This window comes from Rhinoderma darwinii, chromosome 10 (assembly GCF_050947455.1).
Source record: "Rhinoderma darwinii isolate aRhiDar2 chromosome 10, aRhiDar2.hap1, whole genome shotgun sequence".
In the NCBI taxonomy this organism is placed as follows: Eukaryota; Metazoa; Chordata; class Amphibia; order Anura; family Rhinodermatidae; genus Rhinoderma; species Rhinoderma darwinii.
The window spans coordinates 66,699,435-66,711,940 of NC_134696.1; the positions used below are offsets into that span (position 1 = coordinate 66,699,435).

Below are 12,506 nucleotides of genomic sequence, written 5' to 3' on the forward strand. Positions count from 1 at the left end.
TTCGTTAACGTTTCTGTGGTACTTTCAGCAGAGCAAGCGTAATCTCGCGAGATCACGCTGTAAATGACAGGTTACAGCGAGATTACGCTTTGCTCTGCTGTTAGTACCACAGAAACGTTAACGAAGTGTCGGGATTGTGAATAGACATCCCGTAATGGCAGGAAGGAATGTCTATTCACTGTCGAAACACTTCAGTAACGTTAATGTGTCAGCATAAGACAGCACAAAGTGAACAACGCAGTGTCACTATGCGCTGACTAAATGAATGGGGAGAAGTGTATGACACTGATTGGTCAGCGTCATACACTCCTCTGTACAATGCCCACTTGGTCTAAAGTAAAAACACGCCCAGTTGGGCATTAAGAAAGTAATTAGCGTAAAGCTAAAATCGCTCATAACGTGGTAAAAATAGATAGTTTTTCTAAATAAAAAGCACTGCTGTCACCTACATTATAGAGCCAATCTCCTTATGTAGGAGATAGGGCACTTATAATGTGGTGACAGAGCCTCTTTAAGGGTATGTTCACACAGGCTATTTTTAGCCATTTTTCGGCCTGTAAATGTCCCAAAAAATGGCAAAAAAAAACGGAAGCTGAACGCCTACAAACATCTGCCCATTGATTACAATAGAAAAAAAAGCGTTTTGTTCCAACGCAGCGTTTTTTACACGGCCGTAAATAGAAGTGCATGTCACTCCTTGAGCTGTTTTTCATTGTGTCAATAGAAAAACAGCTCCAAAAACGGCCGCAAAAAACGCTAGTGTGATTAAATAACAGCTGAAAATCAGGAGCTGTTTTCCCTTGAAAACAGCTCCATATTTTCAGCCGTATTTTGTTAAGCGACTGAATATACCCTAAGGGTATGTGCACACACATAATCAAAGACGTTTTTTAAGCCACTCGCGTTTTCGCAGCATTTTTTATGGCCGTTTTTGGAGCTGTTTTTCTATAGAGTCAATGAAAAACCGCCCCAAAAACAGCTCAAGAAGTGACATGCACTTCTTTTTTGCGGGCGTCATTTTACGCGCCGTTTATTGAAAATGAGGCGTAAAAAAACGCCCCGTCGGAACAAAACGACGTATAACCCATTGAAATCAATGGGCAGATGTTTGTAGGCGCCCCAAAATACGTCTGAAAACACTACGTGTGCACATACCCTAATACCGATCAAATCTAACTTAGATTTAATCTGTATTATGATTAGATAAACTGTCAGAGGCACACAGGAGCTGCTCTTAGCTGAGCCGTCGGTCCAGATCACTGACAGATTCAACTGACAGTGTCAATATGCATCTTTTAGGTATAGTATGTATAGTTTTTTTTTTCATTATTTCACTTTTTTCTAATTATAAAGGACTTGATATGGGAAACAGGGCAATTCTTGTTTTTATTACTTAAAACTTTTATTTATTTATTTTTCTAAAAGTTTTTTTTTTCCTTTTTTTTTCCCACTCACTAGAGGACTTGAAAGCTTGATGTTCTGATCGCCTGTACATTGCACTGCGCTACTTATGTAGTGCAGTGTATTGCAACTGTAATTTTTCAACTGACAGTTAGTCTATTAAGGCAGGACCTAATATGCTGCTGTGCAAGTCTGACAAGGAGGCCATTGTTAGGCTTCGCGGTTGCCATTGCAATCATCGGCACCCTGTGATCGCGCGGAAGGGGCTGATGGGGTTCAGAGGGAGCCCCCTTCATCTGTGTCAACCACTTAGATGCCGTGGTCGCTATTGTCCATGGCATCTAAGGGCTTAAATGGCGGCGATTGGAGATCACTTTGATCTCCGCTATTGCAACGGGATATCGACTGTACATTACAGCTGGCACCCACTGCGGTTGACGCAGTCAGAGCTCCTCTGGGCATAACTGTACGACCATTTGCATAAAGGCATGGTTAAAATGGGTGTACAGTTACACCCATATGCGGGAAGTGATTGATAATAAAAAAAATAAAGTATATTGATATTATATACATTTCTTAAAATTTATCAGGCATTTGAGAATGAAAGAGCATTACCACAATATCCTGTAATTTGATTGCTGGATAAGAAGTCTACTGTGTGCAGTGAAGTATTTTCTCATATGATTAAAAAATTATTTATAATATCATTAGAGGTGTTTTGCAAGCTTAGATAAAAGGATCTGTTTTTTTTTTTTAGAAACAGCGGCACCCTTGTCCATGGGCTATGTCTAATATTATACTTAGCCCTGTTAACTTGAATTGGAATGAGCTGCGATACCAGAAAGACCCGGGACAAGAGTGGCACTGTTTCTGGTGGGGGACAGACCTTTTTCTCTACACTCAGATAACCCTTTTAATTTATATTTTTGTAATTCTGATTACAATTGATAAATCTTTTAAAAAATGAGCAACTCCTGTATTCTTGAATATAAACAACAAAAGTAAGCCATATAAACTGCTTAATACAATTTAAATGTTTTATAATATTTTTATTTTGTTGGATAGGACTTTGTTATATATGTGATGACCAGGAAGAAGCATCTTTTTGGAAGATCAGAAAAAGCTTCAAGAGACAAAGGTCCTTACGTTGATACCTTTCTTTCTGCTCCCGATATACATCCCCGCCACTGTTGTGTATGGCGCTTGGATTCCTCTACTCAAAAGAACATTGTTCGTGTAAGGCCTTATCGGGGGGCACTTGTTACTCACAATGGGGGAGTCCTCCAAAGAGAAGCTGAACTGCATACTGGGGATTTGTTAGGGCTTGGAGAGCACTTTTTGTTCATGTACAAGGACCCTAGAGTAGCTCAAACACGGCCTGCCTGGCTTCCACAATCCTGGTCCACCTCTGGTTTGAGTGGGGCATTTTCATGCCAGATGTGTGGAAGATCACTTCAGGAGCGTCAAGAGGCTGTTCAGGCTTACATAGAAAGCAGTGATTTAATTCTACAATATCGCTCTCAAGAAGAGGATGCTGTGTTGAAAGAGATTATTGAAAAATCTGGTAACTCAAAAATTGAATTTAAGTTGGCTCCTGCATACCTCTTTAGTCTTTGTATTGAACATTCCACCCGAGCCTTGGACCCTGGACACTTTCCTAAACTAGTAATGAAGATTGCCACCATGATTAAGGAAGTTGTTTGGGTAAGACTTTACATTTACAACATATATCAGTTTGTTGTTTTAAATGTTGTGGAAATAGATATAATGGAGAAAAATTGGAGATATCATGTTGTCTTTTATTGTGGACTCTTCTCTTATGATGTTTTAATTAATTCTCCAGAAGTTACTTAATCTGAAAACAGGAAATGTAATCATCATAGAACTGTGAAAGGTCTCGTGATCCACTTATCATGAGGCTGTAGGTTCGCTAAATTATTCTATACAAATAAAATAATCAAAATATTCACATTATTTAAGCTGATTATTTTCAGAATCAGACTTCTGTGTTATTTAAAAGCGTATGATAAACTTTAAATTTCATTCTAATATGCTTAGAACTTTTCTCAGAGAAACCTAAAAGTTTTAAATCAGGTTTCTTGATATTGTATGGAAAACCTAATCCATATTGGTAGGCTTTCAGCTTCGTGTACACCAACTTTTGGCATTATGTTTAGCGTGTACTTAACGAAAGCTCCCAATGTACGAGCTTAATGTATCGCCGGCGGCAGGTTCTACTCCTGCCCACAGTCCCCGCCACCGGGTCTCGTGCTTTCCCTGCTGGCAACCTGGCCCTGCTCCCCGTACAGGTTGTCGGCGCCTGATGTATTCCTCCGCTCGCAGCCGCAATATTCCTAGTGCATGTGCCTGCTCTGGCTGCCTCTTTAAAGGCCAGTGTATACAAAATGCAAAATCCCTCTACTAATGCCAGTTCGTTCCTGGACTTCTTAAGGCACCTCCATAATCCAACTAGTGCCTGAGAAACATTGGAACAACCTAGTTGTAGCCTGCAAAGGTTAGTGTGTGTATCTGATTCCAGTCCGCTATTGCTATCTGTTGTCAGCCTTGTCCAGTTATCCGCTATCAGCCTGTGTTCAGCGACTCACTATCAGCTTCCTTTCAGCTGCTCACTGCCAGTCTGCCTCCAACTTTCAGTGATAAGCCTGAAGCTTCCATCCTTCAAGGTGCCATCTACAAGTACCTGTACTTGGTCCACTGGGCCAGCAGCTACTCTACCAAGACTACCTCAAGAGGTAATGACCTGGTAGCCTCCCGCAGCGGAGACCAGATCCTTGTATGGGGGTTAAAGGGTGAAGACTGGCGAGCCTACAAAGATAATGCCCTTAGAAGTGGTCCCAAGCCAAACCGGTGGACTAGGTCCAGCATTCGCTGGACCTAACAGTTTGCTCAGGCTATGGACCCTGCTGGCAGTCCAAAACCTATGGTACAGGTGCTCTATGACGCCATCACGGGCCTCAGCAATCGTCAAGATTAAATGCTGCAATTTATGAACTTTCTGGCTGCACAGCAAAGGGTCAATCAACCTCAAGCATCTCCTGACCTACGGGCTGTGACTTCTGCAACCGCTCAGCCTACACTTACAGGGATTCACCTATCACTGCCACTTTTTTATGATGGTAACTCAAAGGCTTGCCGTGGATTTATCAACCAGTGCAAGATTCATTTCTGGCTGCATGTATATGGACTAATTTCTTAAAGTTGTGATGACTCTAACTTTTTAAATTTTCACCTGCTCCATTCATCTACTCTTGATATGCTGCTTGTTCTTAGTATTTATTATGGCCACAAGAATTGACATCTGTTTCAGAGAACGTACCCAGGAGCGATCCCAGGAAGCTGTACATGAAAGAAGGGTTCCCAGACTCGCTATGTCCTTTTGGAGACCCCTGCTCACTCAGGTTTGTGGGGAACCTATGCAAATCGAGAGAACCGAACTCACGGCTCAAGAACGCTAGCGTAGTCGTAAAGAAAACCTCTGTATTGTGGTGGAAAAGGCCCCTTTGTGCGCAACTACCCAGTGAAGTTGTGAAACTCCAGCACCTACAGTTGGTAGGAGAGATGACCCTAGGTGGAAAAACCTCTCTCCAAAATTGACTATGCCTGTGAAGTTGTCCTGTGCTATACCACCGTCCAAGACCTTCTCGACTCTGGGACTGCAGGAAACCTCATTCATCAGGACCTGGTTACTGCTGGATGTTCATCTGGAGAGACCCTTAGCAGTGGCATCCATAAATGGCCCACATGTTCCTGACCTCATTCTGTTTGCCACACCACGTCTGACTCTGCAGGTAGGGGTGATTCAATCGGAGCAGATCTCCTTCTATGTCTTGCCGATTTCTATTAATCCCTTGATTCTGGGTCTACCCTTGCTATGACAACAGGCCCCAGTCCTTGATTGGAGCTCTGGCCAAGTCCTTCTGTAGGGGACAAGCTGCCATACCAAGTGCCTGTCATGGATCGTACATGCCTCTGCACCGCTGGTGCCACAGAACCTGCCTGGCCTGCCTCCTGTTACGCCACTGTTGGTGCTCAAGACTGCAACACCAAACAATCACTATCACATGGGTGAAGCACGCATCAACACTGACAGAAAGCAAAAGGCACAAATAACTCACCAATGGACGGTGGAATCAAACACCGAAGATAGTAGAAGATGGAGATGATGCATAAATGGAGTGGGTGACAGATGAATAGCATGCAAACATTTAACAGCTGAATAGACAGTGGACAAGAATTTACAGCACTCACTTGCCCTATCTCAATACTACACTACAGCAGGGTAAGACAACAGCTTGGCAGCAGACCAAAGGAAAGGCAAACAAACCAGTGGAACTACTGATCCCAGGATACACATAAAAGCACTAAACAAAAAGTAGATATCTCAAAGGACCAACATGTCACACAGTACAAACAAACAAACAAACAAACAAACAAACAAACAAACAAACAAACAAACAAACACATATACAAGAACAAAGTCACAAACAAGATTCTGGAAAGAGTTTAGCACAAGCCAGAAACAGTATATCCAGAGCCTGAGTAATCCAGGCCCAAAGCAGTGGCGTAACTACTGCTATAGCAACCGTAGCGGCTGCTACAGGGCCCGCGGCATGGGGGACCCGTGCCGTCTGCCGGCATTGTCCCACTACGGGGCCCACACCACCCAGCCTCTAACATTTATGGGCCGGGTGGCATGAGTCCCCTCATGCCTGGTGGCGTTACTAGCCCCGGTGGGGGTTTCGGTACTAGCGACAGCCACATTCACTTGTATCTGCGTCCTCTGGAATTAGATACAAATGAATATTATAGGCTGTTGCTGCCTCTTGCACTTAAACCCCTCTTGCACTAACTGTACCTGTGTCTATAGCATACAGATACAAATACATGCATTAGCGCTGAATGGCTGGGCACGTTCCGTGCCCAACCATTCAGCGCTTTACAATGATGCTGATTGGCAGAGCAAAATGACTTGCCCAGGCAATCAGCACCTTTCAGCGACGATAGCTTCCGTCGTTGAAAGGTGCTGATTTACGGGGCAAGACATTCTGCCCTGCCAATCAGTGCCTTTTAACGCTTGCGTCGTTCAGCCTCAGCAGACCTGCTCAGAAGAAAGCAGGTCTGCATTACCACCGGGCGGTGCGGGAACGAGATCATGTGAGTATGTAAATTTTATTTTTTTCCTAATAAAACTGTAAGTGGCATTATCTACAAGGGGGGCTCTGTCTACAGGGGGGGGGGTCTATATGTGGGGATGTGGAGTACTATATCCTAGGGCAGAAACTGGACCCAAATATCATGTAGTTTTGAAATATAACACCGGAGTGCTCTAATGTCTGGTTCACTCTCTCAGTCTGACCATTGGTCTGTTGATTATAGGCGGTGGAGAAGCCCAAATCATTACCTAAATTTGCACAAAAGGCCTTCCAAAATCTAGCCACAAACTGTGAACCCCTGTCAGATAAAATATTTTCAGGGATACCATGAAGTCTCACCACTTGTTGAACAAAGTGAGTAGCCAGCTTATTAGACAAGCCAGAAAACAGTATATAATGGGCCATTTTACTGAACCTGTCTACAACAACTCAAATGGTATCTCTCCCCCCAGATCTGGGCAGCTCGACAATAAAGTCCATGGGTATGTATGTCCATAGTTTCCTGGGAGTGGGCAAAGGTTTTAACTGACCAAAAGGTAATGCTCCAGATGTCTTATTGCGAACACAGATGTCACATTCCCCAACAAACCTTTCCACATCTCTCCTCATATCTGACCACCAAACAGATCGAGACAAGGTCTTATGCATCTTAGTGATTCCTATATGACCTGCCAACTTACTACCATGACACTCTTAGGGTATGTTAACACGGCCTATTTTCGGACGTTTTTTGGGCCATAAAGAGCCGAAAAACGGTCGAAAAATCGGAAGCAGAACGCCTCCAAACATCTGCCCATTGATTGTAATGGAAAAAACGGCATTCTGTTCCAATAGGCCGTTTTTTTACGCGCCCGTTTTGAAAAACAGCTGTATAAAAGAACGGCCGCGATTAAGAAGTGCAGGTCACTTCTTGAGACGTTTTTGGAGCTGTTTTTCATAGACTCTATTGAAAACAGCTCCAAAAACGGCCGTAAAAAAACGCAGTGAAAATCGCGAGTGGCTTAAAAAATGTCTGAAAATCAGGAGCTGTTTTCCCTTTCAGACGTTTTTAGTCTAGTGTGTGAACATACCCTAAAAGAACAGGAGGTCTAAGGTTACTAGGAACAAACAACCATTGGCCGGTTTATTTTGAGGTGCTTGAGAATGAGCCTGCAAAAGTAAATCAGAAATATCCTGTGTTAGCCCTGTCAAAAGGGGTTTCCACATGTTGTTGTACAAAATTGCGAGAAAGGGTGTCAGTCTTAGGCTATGTTCATACAGGGCTGATAAACTGCGTAAACGCACACAGCGTATCCGCCCTGGACGCTGCAAGGAATTCTGGCCGAAAAATCGCACCAAATTCTGCCGCAGTTTTTCGCTGGAATGTCCGCTGCGGAAAACAGCACGCAAAAAAAAGTTTGATACTTACGTACCCATGGCGTCGCGTCCCTCTGCGGCCTTTCAGTCTGGCCTCCTTGGATGACGTTTCATCCCATGTGACCGCTGCAGCCCCTGATTGGCTGCAGCAGTCAAATGGGATGAAACGTCACACCAGGGGGCTGGCCTGAACTCTGGGAAAGTAGAAGCTTTTTTTTTTAGTTGCGATTTTTGCGATGGAATTGCAGCTTTTCCACAACAAGAATCACAAAATCTGATAATTGTTGCAGGTTTTACCTCCCCATTGAATTCAATGGTGAAAACCTGCAATAAAAAAGCAGCGATTACTCAAATACAATTGACATGCTGCGCATTAAAAAAAACGCACCGCAGGTCGATTTCTGAGCTTTATTTTCGCTTATCATTTACGCAGCATGTGGATAAGATTTGTTCAAATGTCATCCACTTTGCTGCTACTGTATTATGCTGCGGATTTTCCGCAACAAAATCTGTTGCAGAAAATCTTACGCTACGTGTGAACTTACCCTTAGGGTTTTTGGAACCTGGACCTAGATCAATGGAACAGTCATACTCTCTATGAGGGGGAAGATCAGCAGATTTCTCACAAAAAACATCCACAAATTCTTGATACTAAACAGGCAGACCCTGGAGACTGGTAACTGCGACTAGAATAATGGAACTAAAACATCTCTCTGACCAAAACTTTCCCTACTGCACTAATTCTCCTGAAGCCTAATACAACACTGGATTATGGAGGAACAACCAAGGACACCCCAAAATAATCGGATACGAAGGAGAGCGAACTAACAGAAAAGAAATAGCCTCACAGTGGATACTTTCTACTGACAACTTAAAGAGGGTCTGTCACTAGTTTATTTATACTATCTCCTAACTAATCTAATAGGCGCTATGATGCTGATAACTACAGTGTGATTTTTTTTTTTTTCAAAAACGATTATTTGCAAAGTTCCAAGGATTTTTGTAAATATGCTAATTTCGCTATACTTGTCAAATGGGAGGTTACTCTTTCTTTTTACTCTGGGCGGTGAAATATTTTCTGTATGACGCTGTCCAATCAGCGTGATACAGTTATAATCTTCCCAGCCCAGCAACACAGCGTGATCATATAGTATACAGCTTCCATTCCCAACTGTGTTTTCAACTGGTGATATCTCCGGTTGTTTCACAGCTTGAACTGCAATCCTGTTGCCAAATGAGAGATTAGAATCTCATCTTTCATATTCCACCAGAACCACAGCTGGCGATATTTGAAGTAATCCCCCCCTTCCCTCCAGCCTCAGTCTCTCACACTGTGTGAAGCAGCGGCTGTGAGGAAGCTAAACCTCAGGAGAGTCACTAGTGTTGACCCCCATTTGTCGAATATAGCCTAATTTGCATATTTAGAAAAAAGCTCATAACTTTTAAAATGAACTTCTTGGGACACAATTTTAACTAGTGTTATCAGTGTAACAGCGCCTATTAGATCAGCTAGGAGATTGGGCATTACTAAACTAGTGGCAGATCCTCTTTAAAGGAGTTTTTCAGTCTCTAAAAATTGGTGGCCTATCCTCAGGATAGGCCATCAATAGCTAATCGCTTGGGGTCCGACTGCCGAGACCCCTGCCTATCAGCTGTTTTGAAAGGGCCGCATCGCTCGTACGAGTGCTGCTTCCCCTTCATTCCGGTCAATGCGCGTGTTGCGAATCACTGACACAGCAGTAGCAAGGATTCACAATATTAAAACCTTCTCCCATTGAAGTGAATGGGAGAAGACTGTAATACTGTGAACCGCTGCTACAAGTGTGTAGGCGATTCATAATACACGCTGCAGCCCCTACAAAACAGCTGATCGGCGAGGATCCCAGCAGTCGGACCAAGAGCGATCAGCTATTGATGGCCTATCATGTTTTAGGGACTGGAAAACCCCTTTAAGACCAGGAGTACGGTATCTTACCGATCCTCCAGACACAGGAGTGCTATCCAATGAACAAATGTCAATGGGTTTCTGAAGAGGTACAGAGATGATACAAAATTTCTCGGCCAAATCAAAATCTACTGTCTATCTGCAGCTCCAGAATCAACAAAGACCTGAATATGCAAATATTTGCCCTCCTATTTAATCTTAAAGGGCAACAACACAATATTTTTTAGAGAAAAATGAAGTACGCCCAGAGAAACCTCCCCATTGACTTCTAGGCTTTGAAGTTTTCCCAAATTAAGGGGACACTTTTTGGCAAAATATCCCTCTTACCGCAATACAACCAAAGACCTAAATGTATCCTCCTATCCTTCTCCTCCTTAGAGAGCCTCAGGGGACCTAGTTGCATTAGTATCTCCTCAGCCATACTAGGACAAGAGACATCAACAGGATGACTCAAAACAGTCTCCCTCTCTGACCTTCTCTTCTTAATACGCCTGTCAATATTGATGGCTAAAGACATAAGGCTATTAAGAGAATCACACGAGAGAAATTGTACCATAGCATCCTTTAGCTGGTCAGAAACTATATTAACTACAGAGGGCAACATCAATCCAATGACGAACAGTGACCCACCATGTTTATTCTGCTGAATATTCCTCAACTGTCCTGTCTCCCTGTTTCGAAGTCCGAAGTTGGGCAGCCGCTGAAGTAGCTGCATACCGGTCATCATTGACAACTCCCAAAGCCGACAGGAATTCTTCAACACTTAGTAATGCAGGATCTCTAGCCCTAAGACTTAAAGCCCAAGATTGTGGATCCCCTTGCAACAGAGTCTTAACAATTCAAACTCTCTGGGTCTCTGCGCCCGAAGATCTAGGCCTCAAAGAAAAATACAATCTACAACTCTCCAAAAAAATTATATACTGCGAATGATCACCAGAAAAATGGTTAGGTAAATCTATATGACGTTACGGACATGCCACAGGAGTCCTGCATATTACAAGTAAGTTGTTCCTGAGAAATCAAACGAGCTAAAACATCATACATCACAGAAACCAAGGTCTGAATCTGATCAGTCAAACTCTGCACAGGATTAGGATCAAACATAATGCGGCTCCCCGAGGGGCTGGTTCTAATGTTGCCACTGATGATGCTTAAGAAAATAGCACCATACAATCGCAATCACATGCATAAAGCACGCATCAACATTGACAGAAAACAAAAGGCACAAATAACTCACCAGTGGACAAGTGGAACCGAACAGCAAAGGTAGTAGAAGATGGGGACAATGCATTATTGGATGGCAGATGAATAGTATGCAAGCAGTTAACAGATGAATAAACAGTGGACAAGAATTTACAGGACTCACGTAACAGGACCAACAGGTGCCACTGTACAAACAAACACATAAGACAAGAACAAAGTCACAAATCAGAATCTGTAAAGAGTTAGCACATGCCAGAAACAGTATAACCAGCACCTAAGTAATTCAGGTCTGGCGTATGTATAGGCCCAAGAAAAATACTCAAAGAGACACAGAGAGACCCTTGGTAGTTGGTGGGCGCAAATATAATAACTAACAACTAAATGCCCTAAGGCAAAGAAAGCCCTATTTCCCAACTACCATATAGAAATAACTTAATTAAAATTAATACTTTATTAAGCTTTTATAAGCAAACTGACAAACCACATATATTAAATTAAAATGGTCAATACGAGTGAATCGATTTAGAACACCTCTAGTGGTTGGTGTCCAGACTAAAGCCAGTGGCTGCAGAACGCTGTAACTACACTCTCTAGTATATCTACAATGTATCTAGCAGACAGGCATGAAATTAAAATTGAGAAGCCCCCCGACATGTTTCGCTACAACTGTAGCGTCCTCCGGGGTTACCAATGAAGGCGCGCTGAAAAATTCTCCTTGTTATAAGAACTTCCGATGACGTATCCAAAAGGTGTGTCACTATGAGTGACCAATAATAGTAAGTATGGCAAGTCAAGCCTATCAAGCCTTATCTAAAAATATAGACGTAAGGGCTGATAAATCAGGAGTCATCTATGTTGCGTATATCTGTGAAAAAGAGTATCCGGCGTGCAAGCACGAAAGCTGCTAGAAGAATAAACTAAGTGTAACAGACCTACAGCGCATGCGTGAAAACTTAGTCTTGAAACTGATAATATATCACTGATGATGTTTAGATGTGGTGTCTAGATTCCTAAATTCTATGTGGGCAAGACTGTCCAAGAATTGAGTAGAAGAATCTCCAAACATCATAGTACGATAAATACAAAGAATGATACACCTCTGTCGAGACATATCCACACCATGCATGATGGTAATATCCTGTCACTAGAATTCTGGGGTATTACTCAAATGAAATTGGGCCCCAGGGCTGGTAATTTAGATCGTAAACTCTTACAAGAAGAAGCACGTTGGATCCATCGCTTGAGCACTCTAAATCCCAATGGTCTGAATAAAGGATTCACCTCTGTGGCCTTTCTCTAATATCAATAATTCCATTTCAATAGTGTACTTTATTGAGGCGATTTATACTTCGTTCAATATCCCCTTTTGCTGTCTTTTGGTCAGTGTAACGGTCCTAAACAATGAGGTTCCCATCATTGTGATTTTA

At 42.7% G+C, this 12,506-nt stretch overlaps 1 protein-coding gene across 3 annotated transcripts in view; it reads left to right on the forward strand.

The window, feature by feature from the left end:
• RASIP1 (Ras interacting protein 1) overlaps window positions 1–12,506 on the forward strand; it is a 133,331-nt gene that overhangs the window by 53,412 nt on the left and 67,413 nt on the right. For all 3 annotated transcript variants that reach the window (XM_075840019.1, XM_075840020.1, XM_075840022.1), the window contains exon 5: window positions 2,467–3,105. In XM_075840019.1, coding sequence (XP_075696134.1) covers window positions 2,467–3,105 — 639 coding nt within the window. The remainder of the gene's footprint in view (window positions 1–2,466; window positions 3,106–12,506) is intronic.